The 22,099-nt window shown below is 57.1% G+C and overlaps 1 protein-coding gene across 5 annotated transcripts in view; it reads left to right on the top strand.

Annotated features, from left to right (window-relative positions):
* LLGL2 (LLGL2, scribble cell polarity complex component) overlaps positions 1–22,099 on the top strand; it is a 34,203-nt gene that overhangs the window by 5,588 nt on the left and 6,516 nt on the right. For 3 of the 5 annotated variants that reach the window (XM_018063812.1, XM_018063811.1, XM_018063809.1), the window contains exons 2-10: positions 6,301–6,393; positions 15,491–15,588; positions 16,845–16,926; positions 17,125–17,240; positions 17,528–17,686; positions 19,322–19,484; positions 19,613–19,745; positions 20,070–20,124; positions 20,713–20,867. In XM_018063812.1, the coding sequence (XP_017919301.1) occupies positions 6,319–6,393; positions 15,491–15,588; positions 16,845–16,926; positions 17,125–17,240; positions 17,528–17,686; positions 19,322–19,484; positions 19,613–19,745; positions 20,070–20,124; positions 20,713–20,867 (1,036 nt within the window). In that variant the 5' untranslated portion in view covers positions 6,301–6,318. Of the gene's footprint in view, positions 1–3,975; positions 4,071–6,300; positions 6,394–15,490; positions 15,589–16,844; positions 16,927–17,124; positions 17,241–17,527; positions 17,687–19,321; positions 19,485–19,612; positions 19,746–20,069; positions 20,125–20,712; positions 20,868–22,099 lie in introns of those variants that run through there. The other 2 variants (XM_018063810.1, XM_018063813.1) reach the window with 2 other exon arrangements.

Raw genomic sequence — 22,099 nt, 5'->3', positions numbered from 1 at the left:
TCAGGCGCCAGCAGAGCAGCCGTGGGCATCTGAGTTGGCACAGGCAGATGCCGGAGGGGTCAGCAGCTGCCCCGGGCGCTTAGAGCCCTGCCTTACCATTCCCCCGGGGTGGGAGGTGCAGGGGCGTGCTCACACCCTGCAGACGGAGGCCAAAGCTGTGCGCGGGCCTCACACAGGATGTCGGGGAAGGGAGGGCGGTTTCAGCAGCAGCAGGCTGTGGGGAGCTGGCTTGAGCCGGGGCTGTGCCCCACGCCAGACGTGCTCCCAGTGATTGTGAACAGGGGATACGTGCTCCCGCGGCTCCAGGAGCCTTCTTTCCCGTGGGCCCCAGGTGTCCAGAGCGCTGCTTCCAGATGTAGCCTCTCCCAGCAGCCCAGGCCATGGAGGGACCTTCTAGGGGGAGCTGGCCCATCGCACACCTCCAGGACAGGCTGGCACAGCTTGGTCAAGCCTTTGTTTCCTGGGGATAAATGAGCCCAGGTGCCCCAAACCATGCCAGTGTGGGACGAGCCATCTATTATGAGAACCAACCCCCTTCTTCCTCCCTGTGACGCAATCAGAAGTGCTGCTTAGGGCAGGGAGCCAAGACAAGCCCACCCCCATGTGTGTATTTCTTCTCTGCCTTCAGCAGGTGTGTGTGGGCCCCCTACCCATGCAGGGTCTGAGCAGAGGATGGGAAGGGAAGACCAGGTGGGATTTTACTAGCCTGTGGCCAAGTAGGTGGGCTTCTCAGGTGGCTAGTGGTAAAACGCACGCGCACGCGCGCACGCACCACACACACACGCGCGCACGCACCACACACACACACACACACACACACACACACACACACACACACACACACACACACACACACACACACACACACACACACACACACACACACACACACACACACACACACACACACACACACACACACACACACACACACACACACACACACACACACACACACACACACACACACACACACACACACACACACACACACACACACACACACACACACACACACACACACACACACACACACACACACACACACACACACACACACACACACACACACACACACACACACACACCTGCCAATGTAGGAGAGGCAGGTTCGATCCCTGGATCGGGATGACCCCCTGGAGAAGGAAATGTAACTTACTCCAGTACTCTTGCCTGGATAATTCCATGGACAGAGGAGACTGGCGGGCCACGGTCCCTGGGGTTGCAAAAGAGACGCCACTTAGCGACTAATCAACAAACATCTGGCCAAGTAGGCAGCTCTCTTATTTTTTTTTTTCCCAGGGTGGGCATCAGGGTGAGGGGAGACCAATTTTAAGCCAGAAGTAGTGTTGGACGATTAGAGCAGTGAAAGGGAAGGGCTGGCCAGGCCAGTGGCCCACGGGGGCCTCTCAGGCCAGCTCCAGGCACGAAGCAGAGACCTGCGGGGCAGAGCAAGTACAAATGAGCCGCAGGTCGGCAAGCCTCGTGGCCCGGCAGACCCTAAGCCCTAAGTGGCCACCCCCGAGGGACCAGAGAGCTGGGCAGAGCAGGGAGGGTGGCCCACAGGTAGATCTGGTGACAGACAGAGGTTGTGGTGGGCAGGATTGGAGACGGAACGCCATACGCATCAGAGCTGCTTCTACCACGAGGGATGTGGGAGAAGAAGTCGAGGCCCCTAAATGCTAAGGTGCCCCCCACATCTGATGCCAAGAAGGTGTTAGTCACTCAGTCGTGTCCGACTCTTTGCAGCCCATGGACTGTAGCCCACCAGGCTCCTCTTGGGAGCCTTCAGAAAGTTCTACTGGGCAGTCTTCAGAAAGTTCAGGGGATGGAGAAGGTGTTTCTTCTCAGGAAGCCGCACCCCCCCCAACCCCACCAGGAGTCATGCTCTAGCCAGGTAGCTCCCCCAGTGCAGGAAACCAGGACCCTCAGAACTCTTCCATCCCCAGTGAGTTGGTAAAGAATCTGCCTGCAATGCAGGAGACCTGGGTTCAATCCCTGGGTCGGGAAGATCCCCTGGAGAAGGGCATGGCAACCTACTCCAGTATTCTTCCTTGGAGAGTTCCATGGACAGGGGAGCCGGACAGGCTACAGTCCACGGGTTGCAAAGAGTCGGACACGACTGAGTGACTTTCTTCTTGGCATCAGACGTGGCAAGGGGCTCCTTAGCTTGGAGGAGCCCCGACTTCCTCTCCCACCTCCCTCGTGGTAGAAGCGGCATTGATGTCTGCAGCACCCGAGAGCTCGCCAGTCCCCCTCCCAGGCCTTCCTGTTGAAGCTCACGGCCTGGGCCCTTGAAGCCTGAGGTCACACAGCTGGTTCCACCCACCTGTCTGCTCCCTGCCTCTGCTCTCAATTCGAGGTCCACAGTGGCAGGGGAGTGGGGGGCGGCAGGAGCAGTCGTCCCCCAACAGGACTGAGTGCCTGCTGTGAGCACAGGGTTGTCCTCACACCTGACCGTTGCCTGGGCCCCCCTCCATGTGATCTTCTTATCACCCTTCCTGGGAGGCAGATAATCAGAAAGGAGGAAAAACATCGCTGGTAATCCCATAACCCTTCCAGTGTGTTGTCAACTTATGTAAATATTTTTAGTAGATTCTTCCCGACTCCCGGATACATTGGACACATGTTTCCACAGCCATCATCTCCTGCCCTTTTCGTGACCGTCTGCCTCCCGTCGTGGGGCTGAGCACCCCTCACCCGTCGCCTGCTTTTGGCCACTTAGGTGGCCTCTGATTTTTCCTAGTAACTTAATGACCAGCATGACAAGGTTGGGGAGGGCCTCCATGGAGCTCAGTGGGTGCCTGAGTCCACGGTGGTTTTAGACATCATTTTAGCCTGAGGTGTGGTCCAGCGCTGAGGGAGCACAGTGAGTGACCATGGTCAAGATAGCTTCAAATACAAATGCTTTTGGAAAGTGATTTAAAAAATAAAAGTTTTTATTTTATATTGGGGTATAGCTGATTAACAATGTTGTGATAGTTTCAGGTGAACAGCGAAGGGGCTCAGTTGTACAGGTACATGTATCCATTTTCCCCCAACTCCCCTCCCATCCAGGCTGCCCCATAACATTGAGGAGAGTTCCCTGTGCTGTACGGAAGGTGATTTTTTTTAAATATGCTGCCTGAGGGGCAAGAAGATTATTTCAGAGAGAATCATGAAGACAAAAGCATGGAAACCAGAGTGAATGGGACTCGTGTGGAGGGCCTAGCAGATGGTCAGAAGGCCAAGCAGAGGGGGACACAGTTGGGGAGGGGAGGGCGGACCCCGTCAGGCCCCTGCCCAGGACTGTCAGGGGGTTTCCAGTGGGGACAAACTGAAGCTCTTCACTGTGGCCCACCAGAACCCCCTTCCGACCCACGGCGTCCCTCCTGTTGCCTGCGCCCGGCCCCCCCAGGCACACGCAAGCTTGTTCTGGCCACCTGACACGCCCTGCGCCGAATCCTCCCATGGCATACTGCTTCCCGCCATCCAGGACAGTGTGGAGGTATTATCACCTCCATTCATTCATTCAGCAAGCTCCACGGGGGAGGAGACGAGGGTGGGAGGCACTAGAGCGTCTGGAGGAAAATCGTCCCAGGCAGAAGGAATGGCAGATGCAGAGACCCAGACCCAGGAAGGTCCTGCTGACCACCCTGGTCCCTCCACTGAAGTGTCTTCCCCTATTTTCCTGGAGGCTCTGATCTCTGCCTGAAACCAGCCCGCCGACTGATTTCGTGTACCTGTGAGTCACCACACCCCCCTGCCAGGGTGCAAGCTTGGCGAGCTAGAGGATCTCGTCTGGCTGTCAGAGGATCTTGTGCGTGCAGTCCTAGGATGGGGTTTGCCCTGTGCCAGGCCCTGGAGTTTGATAACTCTCATTGCAGACCAGCGTTCTCGGCCTCCAGGAACTGCTTGAGGGCCACCCAGCTGTGAGCCCTAACTCTGCGTCCCCAGCCCTGGGCTTTTTCCCTGACGTCTTTTTCTCCCGCTCAGGACTGGGTTGAGTCGATAGCATCTGTTCCACCCCCGGAAGCTCCAGGCAGGCCCAGGTTCCTGAAGCTTCTCCGCAGAGAACCTGCTTGTCTGGGGTGAGTGGAGCCGAGGCTTTGCCTGGAGCTGAGTCCAGCCCGTCCCAGAGCTGTCCTCCTTCGAGACGGGAAGGCTCTTTTCAGGCCTCATCGTGGGCGGTGCTCCTGTATTGGGAGCTCCTCTGAAGGGTGGGTTGGAGTGAGCAGCACATGCAGTGTGTACCCACCGAGGTCCTGACTCCGTCCCTGCAGGCCACGGGTGTCCCAGCCCGCGGGGGAGTGAGTGGCAGGGGCAGGCAAGGCCACCCAGCCCTGCCCAGCCGCAGCATGCCGGTGGCCACGCCGCTGCCTGGTTGGCCCCGAGCTGAAGGCATGTGGGAGTGTGTCTACGTGCATCTGTGCCTTTGAATCCGGGGCTATAACCAGGCATCCGCTGTCCTGTTGTATGCCTCCTTGGCTGCCTCCCAGAGCCCCAAGAGTTGGGAATCCACCACTCCTGGGGGCAATCTGCATTCTGTCCATCCCTTCTCAGTGATGTGACGAGTTGCCCAGCCTCTGTGGTCTTCCTTTCCTTGTCTGCCAAGTAGGGATATTCCACTCACCTTCCAAGGAGGCTTCTGGAAGGTGAACACCCAGAATGAGGCTCGGGTACACCTTGTTCTAACTCACAAGTGTGTTTCAGTGCTGCTAGGCAGCAGGGCCCCCAAGGGGCAGCTGGGTAGATGGAGCGTCCGTCCTCCCTTCCCAGGTGGGGCTGCCCCCGGCCCCCCGACATGCACATCTTCCCCGGGGCTGCGCAGTGTCATCCTTGCGCCTGTGTGGGTCCTCAGTACAGATGGCCCTGTGCCTGCTTGACCCCAGGCCCTACGAGGGTCTCCGGGGCAGAGTCCAGGGCAGCCTCGCCCTGGAGTCTGCGGGCCCCTCTCCTCCTCTGGGGCGACCCTCCTGGCTTTCTCTGACTTCTGACCCAGTGGCCAAGGCTGGGGGAGGGGGAGTGGCACCACCAGGAGCCTGGGGCAGCTGGCTGATGAGCTGGTGCACCCTCCCCCACGGCTGGAATGCCTGGCCACCAGCTCAGCTGTTTGTCCAGGAGGTCGCTGCAGCCCAGCGCTCGGTCCGTTCTCACTCCCAGAAGCCTGGGGGACTTTCCCATGTTTGTTCCCCAAACCTGCTGCAGGGCCTCGGGTCAAGCAGGCACCTAGGAGTTTCCCGACTGCCTGCTGGTCCTTGGAGGAGTGGGGCCTTCTCTGGCTCCCCCCAAATGGGAAGCCATTTCCAGGGTGGGCCTGAGCCCCTGTGTTTCCAAGGACAGGCCCTGGCGTCCTGTGGTCAGTGGGAGGTTGTGCTCTTGGAAGCAGGAAGCTGGAGCCCATGTGATCCCACCCTCTTCCCCAAGGATGAGCCAGAAATAGTTCCCCTTGGACTGGGGAATGCGTTCTGTGGTGGGCGGGCAGTTTGGGGGCTTTGAGCTGGTTTCTTTATTGGGAGCAGGTTTTTTCTCCTGATTAGCCTCCCCTTGGGCCCGTGGGAAAACCAGCGCACCCCATCAGAGCCCAAGGGTGCTGGACCTGGGAGAGCCAGAGATGAGACAGGGAGGTGGGGCGGAAGCCTGGGGCTGCGCAGGCCCCGGCAGCTGTGGGGGTGGACCCAGCTCCCGCGTGGGTCCCTGGTGTAGGGTGGGATGGTGGGAGCAGCCTCAGCCCAGAGCCCCCGGACAGCCTTCCCTGAAGTCGGAAGGACGAGTCTGCAGGAGTGCTGACCCGCCACGGGAGTTCCCCTGGGCCTTTCCCCTCTCCCATCTGGGTTCTGATCTGTGAGCCCAGGTGGACCGCCTTTGCATTCCCACTTCCGCCCGGTTCTGAAGACAGAAGCTTGTGAAATTTCCCTTTCTGGGTAGCCAGAGTTTTATGGTTCTCCAGAAAACAGGTTAACTATTAAGCTTAATTAACCTCAGGGCCTCTGGCCCTTCTTGTTGCTATAAAGCCGGGCTAAATGGCTTCCTCCCCCAGCTTCTCCCATTGGCTTTACAAGGCCTGCAGGTGGCTGGGAGCAAGCATCAGAGCATTAACTGGCTGTGGGCCTCCGGGTACAGGGCTTCCTCCCTCCAGTCTCCTGTTAGGGAGGCGCACTCCAGGGATGGGCCGTGGGGAAGCCCAGGGTGGAGTGAAGCCGGCCCGGCCCGGGGCTCAGCCACCTGCAGGCTCGGGGAGAGAGGCTGCCCGCACTGGGTGCTGGGCCCGGCTCTGGGGCCTCCCTCGCCAGGCGCTCAGCTCTTCCCCGCTTTCCCCAGGGGGCCGCACACAACAAGATGAGGAGGTTCCTGAGGCCAGGACACGACCCTGCGAGGGAGAGACTCAAGAGGGACCTCTTCCAGTTTAACAAGGTAAGGGGAGTGGTGGGCTGGCCGGGTGTAGATGGTGGGCATGGAGGTACCCCTCCCGCAGGAACGTCCCCGGTGGCCCAGTGGTTAGGACTCCATGCTCTCACTGCCAAGGGTGCGGGTTTGATCCCTGGTTGGGGAACTAAGTGCCACGCAGCCAAACAAACGAACAGAAGGTGTCACCCTCCCCCCAGGCGGGGGCTGGCACTGGGGTCGCCTTTACCTGGACTACAGTGCTTACTTGGCGCCACCCACCGTGCCCCCTGGGACCTAGGTTTTGGAAATGGGGTCTGGGTGGCAGCTTTCCTGGGCAAGGAGAGCAGGATGCCCAGCAGTGGGCTCTCCTTGCCCCTCATCTCTCTCTGACCTCGGTAAGTCCCTCCATCTCTCCCAGCCTCAGTTTCCCCACCTGTAACGTGGGGATAAAACCATGCACCCTGCCTACCTCCCCCAGGCTTATGGGGGAGGCTTAGGGCTAGGGAGGATGAGATGTCTGTGAGTCCTGCAGAGTGTAGTCCTGTTCCCATGATGCCAGCTTCCTTGGAGCCCTGGGGCCACAGGCTACAGCTGTCCCCTCCCTCCTCAAATCATTCCCCATAGAAAACACGGCGTTCCCTACAAGGGGGACTCATGGTTCCTTCTGGCAGGTTCTGTGCCTGGGCGGGTGGGGAGAGGCACCTGTGAGAAGGTGCGGGTTGGCATTTGACTGCCCCTACCCCACACCTGCTCCTAAGCCCCCCGCCCCCCACCCCCCAGAGTGAGTGTCCTTTTCCCAAGATCACAGGGCTTCCGCGAAGCCTGGCCCTGGGAAGGCTGGAGCCAGGCTGTAAAGGGGAAGGAGCACAGCGCGGTTTATTAGCTCCAAGGCCACCTGGCAATCTGAAGTCAATCCGGGGTAATTAGCCCCTCTCACTTCTGCTTTGATCTAGGCCCCGGCCTCCCCTCCAGAAGGTGGACGGCGGGAAGGGGAGCAGCAGAGTGCTCCTCCCCTCAGAGGGGCACCTAGGGTCCCTCCAGGCCACGCTGACAGGTGGGCTTCCAATCCAGCTTAGCCTCTTAGAAGAGGGGAGAGCCAGTGCCGATCACACACTGCGTAGGCCCATCATGTGGACCACGTGGAATTAGATCATTTAAGGGCTGGGCACAGTGGCCCTGGAGTGCCAGCTGCTATTTCCTGGGGCTGCGTGCCTCCCAGGGAGAGAGAGCTCCCAGGGGCGTGTTTAAGGCTGGTCAGGGTCCCAACGCACTCTGCCGTTTTCCTCTAATTTTCTTGACCTTGGCACTGAGGGTACCCGCCTCTGGGATCAGGGCTTCCCCGAAGAAACACCTCCTCCCACTGAGGTAAGGAAGCCATGGGTGGGGCTTTTAGGCCTTGGTATGGGTGTGTGTTTATATGTGCACACGCAGGTGTTATGAACGGGAGAGCTGCCATTCTCATTCCCAAGGGAGCAGCTCATGGGTGTTGAGTGCGGGTCTCAGAACCTCAGCACCCACCACGGGGCCTGGGTGTGATCGCTGTTGCCTTCCATTGCCCCTGATGACGCTGGGATCTTACACCCCAAAAAGGTGGCTGATTCCAGTGCAAACCGGATAGACAGGCTCAGCGAAGAGGGATGAACCCCCGCCTCAAGTTCCAACTGTGGAGCAACAGGGTGGAGCTGGGGTGGGGCCAAGTAGAGGAATCGGCCCCCCACCGTGCCCCCAAACTCAGCTGCCCCACCCCCAGGCCTGGCTGGGGAGAGGGAGGGGAGCTCCTGGAATTCCTTCTTCCTTCCATTCACTTCTGAGAAACATGCTTTGAGTACCTACTGTATACACAGCCCAGGGCTGGGGCTTTGAGAATCTCAGATAAGACCTTTGCCCTCCAGGATGTTTATAATCTGGTGTAAGCAAGAGGGCTGATGGTCTGAAGTGGGGGAAGTCTTGGGAGATCATTGGGGAAGGTGAGGGCCTTAAACTCATCTAGGCTCTGGGTGAGCGGTGGAGCCTGGAGGGTCGGGATTGGAGGGTGAGGTCAGATCCTCGGTGATTGGGGAGCCCAAGCCCCGCCCCCAGCCGTGAGGTCCAGGGAGGCTGGAACCTCGGAGTCTGGGTCTGCTACACCAGAGCCTGGTGGGTTTTGAGCAGGGGTGTGAGCGATCTCATTTATGACTTAGGTAAGGTGCTTCTGGGACTTTTTTTCAACCTTTCAGTCTGAAGCAGGTAAGCTCAAAGCCCTTAAGAGATGTTGCATTGACTGGGTGGGGCCCAGCAGTGGCAGTGGGGCGCTGGGCTTGGCACTGTTGACATTTGGGGCCTTCAGGAGCAGCAGCATGCCCGGCCCTGCCTCCCCAAGACATGACAACCAGAAACGTCTCCAGACGTGGTGCCTTACTGCCTGGGTTCGTTCACCGGCCAGGTGACCTTGGACAAGTTCTTGTTCAGTTGCTCAGTCATGTCTGATTCTTTGCAACTTTGTGGACTGCAGCATGCCAGGCTTCCCTGTCCTTCACCATCTCCTGGAGTTTGCTCAAACCCCTGTCCATCGAGTTGGTAATGCCATCCAGCCATCTCATCCTCTGTCGCCCCCTTGGACAAGTTCCTCATCCGTAAATGGAGAGGCTGGTAGAAACTAGCCCCCAGTGTTGGTGTGCGGATTAAATGAGTTAGTGTGTAAGTCGAGGGGCCTAAGTGGCCAGTGGTTCCAGTATTAGCACAGCTGTGAATGTTATCTGGCTCGAGGTTGAACTTGGACGGTCTTGGCACCCTCCAGCAGAGGTGTGTGAGCAGGTCCCAGCAGACAGTGGGATGCACAGAGCTGGAGCTCAGAGCCTCACATCTGGGGAAGCAGTCAGTGTCCGCCCTGGAAGGGCTGGTCTACAGGGCACCGAGTTGGGAAGTGGGACTTGGCACCATCATTGGCCAGTCCCAAGCGGCTTGCAGATGCCCACTTCTAAACCAGCGCTGGGTCTCTCCCTCCATCACCTTCTGGCGAAACTCTGACACTCGCTGCAAGGGAGGTGCCTCAGAGAGAGCAGCACGTCCTGTGTCTTTGGGAAGGAGCACTGTCTGTGGACAGATGCTCGGAAGCCCCTGCTGGGGGCTGATTGTCTGAAGGGCAGCTCCAGTTCACCGGGGGCTCTGGGCCAGGCAGCGAAGGGCTTTGGAGCCAGGTGGTCTGGGTCTAGATGCCAGCTCACTGAGTGACTGCAGAAACGTCACTCTCTCTGCTCCTCAGGTTCCTCATCTGTAAAGTGGGTATTACAGTAACCCCTCCACCCCAGTGGTAAGCTGAGTAAGTTAAATTGCTTTGAATGGCGCCCACAAATGGCTGGTACCCTACAGGGTCAGCCTCGTCTTCGCCTCCTCCTGACAACTCAGGTGGTAGTGTTCCCGCTTCTGCAGGTGAAACTGAGGGCTCCATGCTTGCACGGCCTGAGCACCTGGAGGGCACCGACTTGGAACACAGCACCCAGTTCCATCTGTCCACAGCCGAGGCCTCAGCGTGCTGGCCCTGACTCTTACTGTGCCACATGCTGGGTCCTTGGTCCGGTCGGGAGGATAGAGGAGTCGGCTGGCCATGCCAGCAGGGCCGCCGGGGACCACATGTAGGGACTGTGGGACCCACAGGAGGGAGGAAGGGACCCCGAGGGCACGTCGGTCAGGTTAAGTAAAATCTCTTCCTTGAAAAATCCCTCGAGGCCCGGCCTCCCTGGTGAGACCTGCCAGCCGGCTGATAAGGGCGACCGGGCCCTTCCTGCCTGGGACCACCCTCCCCCACCCCAGGCCCTGAACAAACAGCGTGTTCCTGACCAGCTGCCCCTGTCCAGGGCGGTCTGGTCCTGGCTTTTGCATGGCTGGGCCCCTGGTGTCAGGTGACAGGCTCCCAGGGAGGGCCAGGTTGCTGCCAGCGCCAGGAATCTGGGCTGACCACACCCAGCCTGGGCCAGTGCCTCCCTGTCCCCTACTCCGTCCCCTAGCACACCCCCAGGCACCCCTGGGCAGCCTTCCTCCCTGCCTCCGGCAAGTGATAGGGGCTTCTCAGCCCTTGATCTTGGACGGGATCCCCCTTTTCTGGGCTCAGGAGGGACCTCTGTTCTCTCCCTCCCTCTGCTGTCCTCCTTCCGGGGAACCTGATTGAGACAGACGGGCTTTCTCTCTGCACCGGGCTAATGTTGCGGTCTGGCGGCTCCTACAAATCTCTCCTTTCCCAACTCCCTGTCAAAAGGGTTCATTGTTCTCCCTTCTCTTGGCAGAGGTCACCTGAGCCAGGTAGCAGGGCGGGGACAGTGCCAGGTAGGCTGGATGCTGGGCCTGGGAGGTAAGGGAGGACAGCCCACAGCTGCCAGGCTCTGGTCAGCCTCTGCTTTGAACCAGAGCTGGAGGCGGCTGGGAGGGCCAGGCCTGCGTCCTGGGCGGAGGGCTGATGGGGGTTGCTCTGTGCCTTAGAAGTCCACACAGGGGCCCCCCCAACCCTGGGGCTGAGCCCCTCCCGCACCCGGGGGCTGCTTCCTTTAAGGGAGGTCTGATATCTGCCGTGCTCCGGGGTCCTGGAACTGTGCCTAAACCCTCCGCCAGCCTGGGGGAACGCTGCCAACCTGGGCCTGGTGCTCCAGGCAGGGGAAACAAGTCTTCAAAGGCCGAGAGGAGTTGGAGAGAGGGGCAACTGAGCATGAGGGGCACCCAGAGCACAGGCCACAGTGCCTTGTGGAAGCCTCTGCTTCTCCCAGCGTCTCCGGCCCTGGGGGTCCACCTCCTGCCTGTTCCCCTCCAGGCTTTCACTGACTTCTCTTCTCTCCCTATATCCAAACCCCAGCAAGACCACCGAGGCCCCTCATAACTGGCCTGGGGTCCCCACGGCTCCTTGTTCTGCTGGGTCCCCAAGCGCATATTCCTCATGTCGCTTGGCCTCAGTCAGGGGTTTGTGGGTCTTATTTGCCTTTGGAAGCAGGGCCCCTGTGCCCACTCCCGGACCTCGGGAAGCCCCCGTCTCCACACTAATTACACTCGAATCCACTCTCTTGGCCCCAGCCAGTTAGTTGTTGTTCAGTGTGACTCTATGACCCCATGAACTGCAGCACGCCAGGCTTCCCTGTCCTTCACTATCTCCCAGAGTTCGCTCAAACTCACGTCCATCGCATCGGTGATGCCATCCAACCATCTCATCCTCTGTCGTCCCCTTCTCCTCCTGCCTTCAGTCTTTCCCAGCATTGGGGTCTTTTCCAATGAGTTGGCTCTTCACATCAGGTGGCCAAAGTATTGGAGCTTCAGCATGGGTCCTTCCAATGACTATTCAGGATTGATTTCCTTTAGGATTGACTGAGCCAGTTAGGGTCACCATTAAATTCTCTCCCATTTTGTTTTGTTTCAGCCACATTGTGAGGCACGTGGGGTCTTGTTTCCCTGATCAGAGATCAAACCCACACCTTCTACATTGGAAGCATGGGGTATTAACCACTGGACCACCAGGGAATTCCTCCATTAATTTGATTTTGAGGGAGCTTTGGTCCCTCCCAAGTTGTCAACTTGGAGAAGACGCCTTGAGGGAGATGAGGGAATGGGAGAGAATCTTTGAAGGAGGCAGGGGCCTTAAGGAGCAGGCCTTTGCCCTGTGAGGCCAGCTGAGCCCTGAGGCTCATCTTTTCCAAGCCAAAGGCAGCCCTGCTCAATGCAGTCTTTAGGATCGTCCTGGGGACCACACGTGAAATGAGGCAACATAGCTCGCCCAGCTCCAAACACCTTTTAAGTGGTAGCTGAGGATTCTAAGTTTCGTGGGCCTGACTCAGTTCCTGTTCTTTCTAAACCAGCCTATGAGAAAGAATGTGGTTTGGGAGGGAAGGGTGGCATAGTGTCCTCAGGACTCCAAAGGAAATGAGCTATGAGTACAAGTGATTGAACCATAGACCTGACCTTTATCTCCTGCTGCTGTTGGAGGAAAGAGTGACCTGCACCAGGAGTGCTCGGGTGAGATATTAGGAGAACGTGTGGCCTGAGCCCCTGACGGAAAGCTGTTTTCTCTTTGGCTTGACTTTCCTGCCAATGTCCCGAGGCAGACATGTCTAAGGCAGCACCCTAGTCCGATGGGAATATGAGACGTACGCAATTTAAAATGTTGTCGGAGCCACATTACAGTTTTTAAACAAGTGAGTTTAATTTTGATGAGGTATTCTGTTCAACCCAGTATATCCAAAATGTTATTGTTTCAACATGTAGTCAACAGATATTAGATTTTCTTAAAAATTTTTTTTAAATAAAAAGGATTATTCTATACTTACTGCACATCTTAATTTGGCCATTATGTTTTCTTTTGGAATACGTGATCTATATTTAGCATTTGGAAGATTTACAGTTGTAAAAGGAAATTCAACGCTCTGGCCTGCCTGACTCCAGCCCCTGTTGCTCTGGAACCCAAGAACATAACCTGGAAAGTTTGCTAATTACTGAATTGTGAGGGCCCATCCTTGAATTTAAGTTAAATACAATTAGAAGTTCAGTTTCTTAGTGGCAGTAGCCACATTGCGAGGGCGCAGGATCTACTCGTGGTTTATGGGTATTTTACAGGGCGTCAGGGCTTGGGCCCCCCACCAGGCTCCTGCTGGGTGCTTCCTCCAGAGTCCTCCAAATTCCGGAGGCTTTGGCCTTGAGCTGCTTCTGCTGGTGATGATGGGAAAATGCTGTCAGCCCAGGGAGGCCCCAGCAACCTGGGGCCGGCCGAGGGGGGCTCCTGGGGCAGCTTGTCCCACACACTGCATCACCCTCCTTTTCCTGGGAAATGTTTACATTCCAGATACCCTGCTATCTCCCCAAGGCTTTTCCAGGCTCTGCATTTTTTGCATAGCTGAACAAGAACCTGGACTGGAGCGGGTGGGGGTTCCTGCCGGCCCACTGCTGCCCCCTTCTAGGTACAGCCACTTAGAGGGCAGACTGGCAGAGAACAGGGCCTGCGGGGGCCCACACCTATGCATCCCAGAATAGCCACTCTTTGGAGCTCTCGTCCCCTGGTCGACCCCAGCACAGGGCCTCCTTCCTGGATCTACTGGCCAGGGCGGGCAGGCAGGCAGCAGTTGGGTTTGCTAAGCTGTCGCCCCAGCTGTCACCAGGACTTATCTCTCTCTGCTCCTTGGAGGCCAAGTGAAGCCCAGAGCAGAGCCTTGGGCCTACAGAGAGCTGCCTCACAGGGAAAGCCTTTTTCTGCAGGACAGTCTCCATGGTTTAAAAGAAAAAATATCTTCAAAGTAGGTGGCTGACATCCTGTGTCCCACTCTAACCTAGCTCTACAGGTTCAGTATCCCCTGGAGTGGGGACTAGGGGTTGAGGCTTGCCGACTAAGAAACAGGTGAAAACCCTCCTGAAGATGGTTTGTCAATCTCCGTCTCTAGTGCTTACATCCATACATTTTTAGCCTGTAATTCCACCCCAGGACATCTGCCTAAGGAAATACTTAGTTATAGGCAGAGATAGGAGAGCAAGAATAGTCATCAGCGTAACCATCAGTTGCAAAACCTCGGGTAACAAAGTAAATACTCAATAATAGAGGCCTAGTGAGTTAGGGTGCCTCCCCCTGAAGACTCTTCTTCAGCCAATTAAAAGTCATTTTAGGAGTTCCCTGGTGGTCTAATGGTTGAGACTTGGCACTGTCATGGCCTGGGTTCAATCCCTGATTGAGAAACTAAGATCCTACAAGCTGTGAAGTGCAGCAAAAATTTAAATAAAATAATAATTTTTTAAAAAGTCATTTGGGTGCTTGGAACAGCCTGGGCTGGTTTTAGGTAGGAAGACCGAACATAGAGCTGTATGTGTGTATATCCATGTGGTGCGGTCCAACCTAAGTCTCTGCTTTTTTTGTTTGTTTTTTTAATTTATACTTTATATTTTTATTTTAAAAATTTAAAACTTATGTGTATATATATGTATTCTCTAACCAGGGACCATACCTGTACCCGCTGCAGTGGAAGTACAGCGTCTTAACCACTGGACCTCCAGGGAAATCCCAAAATTTAAAAAAAAAAAATTGTTTAGAACGGTTACTTCCATTTACAGTTATTGCAAAGTATTCAAGTTGCTCAGTTGTATCCTACTCTTTAGCAGATCTTCCTGACCCAGGAATCAAACCAGGGTCTCCTGCATTATAGGCAGATTCTTTACCAACTGAGCTATCGGGGAAACCACAGTTATTACAAAGGGTTGGCTCTATTCCCTACATTGTATGGGACGTCCTTGAGCTTGTCTTAGACTTAGTCATTTGTACCTCGCACTCCCCACCTCTGTATGCCCTTCCTGACCCCTTCCCACTGGTAACCTCTAGTTTGTTCTCTACATCTGTGAGTCTGCTTCTTTTGGTTATGTTTGCTAGTGGTTGTGTTTTGTTAGATTCCACATATAAGTGAAAACATCGAGTGTGTGTCTTCCTCTGAAGTCGCTATCTGCAAGTATTCAGCCACACACACCTACAATGGGACACACGGCCTTGCTAGTACTCTGGTCATAAGAGTGTGGGTGACTTTTGTTCTCTTTCTCAAGTTCCTTTGTATGTTCCAGGTTTTCTACCACATGTATTATTTCTAGAAAGAGAAATGAGCAAAGAAGCACTCCAGAAGCTTCCTCCGTGGGAAGATGGTGGAAGAGAGCTTACAGTTGCAGGGGTTCAGCGGTGGAGGACCCTTGGGTCGCCCAGAGTCAGGAAGGGCGGCTGTGGGTTCTGTCGGACCCTACATGCCCACCTGGAGCTGTGATACAGCCGGGCTTCCAAACCGCCTGGTGCCTCCCCTGTGCCAGCCCCGCAGACTTGCCCTGCACCCTGGCAGGAGGGCTGGGTAGGCTCCCCACAGGGTAGGCAGTGGAGTAACCGTGTCAGAGTTCCTGGAGAGCAAGGGGCCCCCGAGGCGTCTGGGGAGAATGAGCTCCCAGGGAGGTCCACGTGGCCAAGGACCAGGTCAGGAATGGGCAGAGGGTGTGGCCCAGGTGGGTCCAGCTAGGGACTGGGATGTGACTGAATTCCTCCTTCCAGCTACCGGTGGCTCTGTCCTGCAGCTCCACCCTCCAGTGCTGACCCCTGCCCCCAGCTGTGGAGGAGCAGAGGGGACGTGTCTGCAGGCCTGTGCACGCCTGGTTCTCGTTGCAGACAGTGGAGCATGGCTTCCCCCACCAGCCCAGCGCCCTCGGCTACAGCCCCTCCCTGCGCATCCTGGCCATCGGCACCCGCTCCGGAGCTGTCAAGCTGTATCCTTTCTGTCCTCCTGGCTCCCACCCAGGGAGGCCCTGGAAGGGCTGGGGGCCTTGGCATTGCTGAGATTTGAGAAAAGACTCCTCCACTGTCCATATAAAAACAAGTTGTGGATGACCCCTCTCGTTCCAGGGACGTTCCAAGTACCCTCTTAGGAGTCAGCCCTGAATGCAGCACGTGCAGGGCGGGGGTGGGCTGAGCAGTGGTGCTGCGGTTGTTTCTCTTTCCCCACCCCCACCCCGGAAGAATTAGTCGACTGGCCCCAGGGCTCTGTCCAAACTAGAGACAGGGTGGCCTTGAGTCAAAGGAGCTGTCCTAAGGCAGCTGCTCTTCTAGTTTCTACCCCTGGTCATGTGCACTCCCTCATACACATACAGATACACACACAGGTTGGCAGAGACAGTCTACATAGATACACACATGCACGCACACAGGTTGGTTGTCCTTATAGTCTTTCCCTGGCCTGAGGGTCAACAGGGTCCAGTGGGTCTATTTCAGAAGCCAGGATGGGGGATCACTGCTCAGGTCATCTGGCCTGGGCTGGGCTACAGGTCTGTGAGTCCCACCCCTGGATCTGACCTGAGCCCCCAGGGTGAGACCCAGGGGGACTGGGAGGTGGGGGTAGGGGTCACACGGGGAGAGCCCAGCTGGCACTTTCGGCAAAGCAGTAACTCCCTCCTGCTCCTCTGCTGCTGGATGGGGGTGGGGAGCTAGGCAGGGGGTGGTGTACGCACAGGGGTGCAGAGGCCAGGTCCCACAGGGCTCAGCCCTCCCTCAGCTGGTTAATCATTGCCAGCCCATGGCCATATCCTGGTTACAGCTCTCAGTGCTAAGACTCGCGCTCCCGGTTGCCGTGGGTGGGCCCACAGGTGCCCGCTGTGTGTCTCCTCACCAGTGCCACCATGTGGTGGCTGATGGTCTCCTACAGCTCAGGTTTTGGGGTTCAGGGAGAACAGGGCTGCAGTGGGCAGGCTGACAGTTGCCAAGATGAGGCTTCACCCTTCTAAGAAGACAGCCCCGCTGGCCTGCCTGCGGCAGCCCTCCCTAATTGGCTGACATCCCCCTTGGGGGTCAGGTTGCTGGACCTTGTCCTCGCCGGCCTACTTCTGCCTCCTCCCCACCTGACCCCCCCCACACAGAGGGGTCCCGCTGCCTGGGGGAGGGAGCCCCTCTCTGCTGAGTACTTGCACTCCGGGGGTGGGGGGGGGTGGTCCTGCCTTCTGGAGCTGTTTCCTGAGCCCTCCCCTCCTAGCTATGGTGCCCCAGGGGTGGAGTTCATGGGCCTGCACCGCGAGAACAATGCTGTGGTGCAGATCCACTTCCTGCCTGGCCAGGTGAGCCCACCCCACGCCCTTCTTAGTGGGTTTGGTGCTAATGAGAGGACCCGGGACAAACTTGCCTTTTCCCAGCCGCAGTTCATGACCCGCATCTCTGCAATGATACCCTGGGCAGCCCCGGTGTGTTGAGGCCACGGGAACACTGCCCCGCCCTGGTTAATGAGACCGGCCACTCCCGCCCCGTTCCCTCCCCAGTGCCAGCTGGTCACCCTGCTGGATGACAACAGCCTGCACCTGTGGAGCCTGAAAGTCAAAGGTGGGGTGTCGGAGCTGCAGGAAGATGAGACGTTCACGCTACGTGGCCCCCCAGGGTGAGAACTCAGTCTTGTCACCCCCAGCCAGGAAGCAGGCTGGGCTGCGGGCTGCCTCCCCCCATCCTGAGCCCCAGCTCTCTGCCATCGGTCTGCAGCCTTGGCAGAAAACAGTAAATATGTTTATGCGGTCTGAATCGCTGTGGACACCATTAAAGGGCACCCCAGGCCTGGGTGTCCCTGGCGCCACTGAGGGAATCGCGGGATTCTGCCCCCCCCCGCCCCCGCCGTGGGTCCCCCTTTGCCTGGGCAGCAGCCGGCTCACAGGCCGTCCTTCCCATCTGCAGGGCTGCCCCCAGCGCCACGCAGATCACTGTGGTCCTGCCACACTCCTCCCGCCAGCTGCTCTACCTGGGCACCGAGAGCGGCAACGTGTTCGCAGTGCAACTGCCGGCCTTTCACGCGCTGGAGGACCAGGCCATTAGCTCAGACGCCGTGCTGCAGCGGTGAGCCCTGGGCCCCTCATGCCCTCAAGGTGGACGCGGCCCACTCCCTTCCACCCCAGTGATGCCTCAGGAGCTTATCATTTCTCTCCTGGAAAGTCTGTGGGGACAGGAGGGCAGACTCTGAGCACCCCCCAACCTGTCCCCCAAACTGAGAATCTCGCCCTCCAAAATATTAGCACCCCAGCACCAAAAGGGGTCTTGGGAGTACTTGTCATCCCATTTAAAGGGGAGGAAAAGGAGGCTCATAAAGACCGTGCAACAATGCCGCTCTCAGCCCGGTGTCCCTGGCACCGGTACCACCCCTTTCAAAGCCCGGGGGCTCCGCCACAGGGCAGACAAGGCCCAGACCTCCCTGGTTGAATGGGCAGCTTCTGCTGATGCTCACATTTTGGAGTCTTGGCTACTTGTTCGCTCGCAGGCAGGCTCCACGGCCCCAGACACCCGACGGCCACAACGTGTAGGGTTCTTGGGATCATTTCAGAATCTTTGCTCCTGGACGGTGGTGTCTGAAGTAGAGAGGAATTCAGATCAGGTCTAGGGGTGGGGAGGGCGTGCCAGGTCCCCAAAGGGAGGCAGCGGAAGAGTCTAGCAGGAGCCCGTGGAGACTGCAGGGCCGGGATGTGCAGCCCCTTCAGGCTCGAGCTTCCTCAGGGCTCTGGCCCAGGCTTGGGGCTGGATCCCTCTGAGCGCTGGGCAGGGTAGAGTCACATTGGGCGGTGTGACCGTGGTTGGAGCAGGACTGTTTGCAGGGGGCCGGGCATGGCTGGTGCTCAACAGGGCCGCCTGGCCTGCAGGCAGGACAGCGGAAGGACCTGCTCCTCATTGTGGCCGAGCCAGCACCCACCTCACCCACACTGATGGGCATTTAGTTGGTCAGGGAGGAGCCCTTGCTGGGCTTTCCTAGCCTGAGTGCCCTGGGAATCCCTCCTATGAGTTTAAATCCTTGTTTTAAATGTACCATGTTAGGTTTGGGTTTGAGCATAGAAGCGCCCTCAGGATTCAGGCTGTTTGCATTTCATCCTTGGTGTTGGCTCTTGGTCCCGTGCCTGCTGCCTCATAGGCTTCTGTTGGCTGCAACACCTCCAGACTTCACATCAGCATTCCAGGCCCAGAAGAGGAGGAGGGGCTCAAGGCCACAAGAACTGATAACAGAGTTTTGTTTTGTGGGGCTTAAAAACTATTTTTATGGAATGCCGCTGCCTTACAGAAATGCACTAAATTTGAATGTGCATTTTAACAGATTCTTGTTAAGCGAGTGTCCATGCAGCCAACTCTGGGCAAAGATAGAACTTTGCCAGCCCCGCCCCTACCAACCCAGGATCCCCCTCCTGCCCCTCTCAGTCACAACTCCCTCCCTCCCCCAGAGGTAACCATCACATGGACTTTCCTAGAAACCACATCCTGGCCTTTCCTGGTGGTTGTACCCCCTGTGTCTGCACCCTTGGGGGGTTTTCTCCATCTCTATGCATTCCTTCTCTCTCCCCTAGACAATGCATCTTAGCAGTCTTTCCACGCTTGACACATTCAGCGCCCACTGCTTTGCGGGTGCTGTGTATGTAGTTAATGGGTGGCCAACACTCTCAGCCGTGCTGCGTTGGTGGCTGGTGACCTGGCTCACAGTGTCCCTTTGCCCAGGTTGCCAGAGGAGGCACGCCACCGGCGGGTGTTTGAGATGGTGGAGGCTCTGCAGGAGCATCCCTGGGACCCCAACCAGATCCTTATTGGCTACAGCCGGGGCCTCGTCGTCATCTGGGATCTGCAGGGCAGCCGCGTGCTCTGTCATTTCCTCAGCAGCCAGGTAAGGGTGTCACCCGCTGCTCCCCAGGGCCCACCTGACACATCCAGCCCCTGTCTGAGGCAGGGGGGCGGAGGCGATGGGACTGCCCCCCAGCCCACGCATGCTGTTTCTTCTTTCCCGCCCTGAAGCAACTGGAAAACGTCTTCTGGCAGCGGGACAGCCGTCTGATCGTCAGCTGCCATTCTGACGGCAGCTACTGCCAATGGCGCATGGTCAGCGACAGCCCACAGCCGGAGCCCCTGCGCAGCTGTGTGCCTTACGGTCAGTGCTCTGCCCGCCGCCGGGGCCACCCGCCAGTGAGCGGGGCAGTGTCCTCTCCAGTCCCCAGCCAATCTCCTGGTTTCCAGGTGTAGGTACCCAACTCAGAGGAGCAAAGCTGGGGCCCGGAGAGGGTGGAGAGGATGAAGGCAGTGATGACAGCCACACGGCGGGTTTTCTGATGCCCACTGTGTGGCTTTCTCTGGGCACTGCTCCGGGCAAAACTCCTAAGCCTAGATGCGCTCTGTGAGTGCGCAGGGGTCTGTGCTGTGGCCCACGGGCCTCTGAAAGCGGGAGGAGCATTCAAGCTCGTTTCTTCTCTTTTAGGTCCTTTTCCTTGCAAAGCTATTACCAAAATCTTCTGGCTGACCACCAAGCAGGGGTAGGTATCAGTGCCCTGTCCTATTCCCTTTCTAGAGTCTTCCTAGAGAGCTAAAAAGGCTGGTCAGGCCTCTTCTTGGGGAAGATGGTACATAAAGGATGCCTTTGGGTCCCACATCTGGGTCTCCAGGCAACAGAGAGGGGGCCATTCATATCTATCTCTGGCAAATTCCTGAAAAAAATATTCCCTTTCTTTCCCTTTCACCCTCCTGGAGAGAGAATTCAGATCAGCAGGTTCCCAACTCTGTCTTAGCAAACAGAATCATACAGGGAAGCTTGACACAGAAGCAGAAAAGGGTGATGGGGTCTGATTGAAGTGGGCGTGGTGGCAGAGACTCAGCCCATAGCCTGCGTGCCCTGCTGCTCACCCCCACGTTCTCCCGGGCTATTGAGTTGGGACAAGACGGGGTCCACCCCAGCCCCTCCTGGGAACCTTGAGGGCACACTCGCCCTGAGACTGGCCGCCCTCCCAGGCCCTGGCCTGGAGGCCAGTCACAGGACTATCCCTGGGCCAGCTCAGCCGCGAGGTGAGCCCCAGCCCACCCGCGAGGTGAGCCCCAGCCCACCCCTGCTCTTCTGTGCCTACCAGGTTGCCCTTCACCATCTTCCAGGGCGGCATGCCACGGGCCAGCTACGGGGACCGCCACTGCATCTCAGTGGTCCACAACGGCCAGCAGACAGCCTTCGACTTCACCTCCCGCATCATTGACTTCACTGTCCTCGTCGAGGTGGACCCTGCGGCCGGTAGGCAGGCGGGAGTGGGTGTGGAGGGTGGGCCCTCCCCGTAAACAAAGACGGGGGGTCCTGCAGGTGATCCCAGTGCTGCTGCCCTTGCATCCCTCAGCCCCACCGGGGGCTGCTCCCTTTCCTTCCCTGCTGGCCTGGGGGTTGTCCTTGCTGGCCACACCTCCCTCCCACCCTAAAGCTCTCCTTGCCCTTCAGTGGCTCACCTGGGACTTAGCCCAGAGCAGGCCAGATCTGCACTATTGGGTTTAACACTCACTTGGACATAGTGAAGCCCTCCTTGTGGGGTGGGGCCGTTCGAGCTGGCCTCCTGGAGCTCAGCCAGGCCAACAGAGCGCTGAGTCAGCTTCCTAAATTGGGTGACAAGCAAGACCAGAAAGGGCCGGTGTCGAAATCTGGAGAGGAGGCCTGGCGGGAGATCTCCTGATGACTCCTCCCCAGATGGCTGTGACCCGACAGGCCCGAGGCCTCTGGGTGAGGGGGGCTGTGGGACGGCTCTGGTCGCCCTGGGCTGTGCTCTCCAGGCCTCGCGGGCAGCCCTTGGAGGGAGACTGTGAACCTGCTTTTCCTCTTTTTCTCAGCCCCTTCCATCCTCACATCTGACAGCGTGCTGGCAGCCAGGGCCAGTTTTGGGTCAGTTCTTTTATATTTCCTATACTGGTGATCTGTGAACAAAACCAGTTTTCCTTCTTCCTTCCCAATCTGCATAGCTTTTATTTCCTTTTCTTGTCCTACTGCGTTAGCTAGTGCTTGAATAGGAGTGGTGAGAGGAGGCTTCCTTGCCTTGTTCCTGATGTCAGTGGGAAAACTTCAAGTTTCTCACCATCAATCATTACATCAGCTGTAGGTTTTTTCCTAGATATTCTTCCTCAAGTTGAGGAAGTCCCCTCTATTTTCTTTACTGAGAGGTTTTTTGTGTTTTTTTTTTAAATCATAAATGGGTATTGGGTTTTGTCAAACACTTTCTCTGCACCCAGTGTTGTACTCATGTGATTTTCCTTTTTTAGCCTGTTGACACAATACATTACATTAATTGATTTTCAAATATTGATATACCTGGGGTACCTTACATACCTGGGATGAATCCCATTTAGTCATGGCATATAGTTCTTTATGCATTGTTGGATTCAGAGCCTGTTTCAAATAATTTATTATTTTTAAATATTTATTTAAATGTATGTATTTTTCTGTGCCCAGTCTTAGTTGTGGCATGCAGGATCCTTAGATGTGAC

This window comes from Capra hircus, chromosome 19 (assembly GCF_001704415.2).
Source record: "Capra hircus breed San Clemente chromosome 19, ASM170441v1, whole genome shotgun sequence".
Classification (NCBI taxonomy): domain Eukaryota; kingdom Metazoa; phylum Chordata; class Mammalia; order Artiodactyla; family Bovidae; genus Capra; species Capra hircus.
The sequence above is the reverse complement of the archived record's forward strand: the minus strand, read 5'-3'. Positions and strand labels throughout refer to the sequence as shown.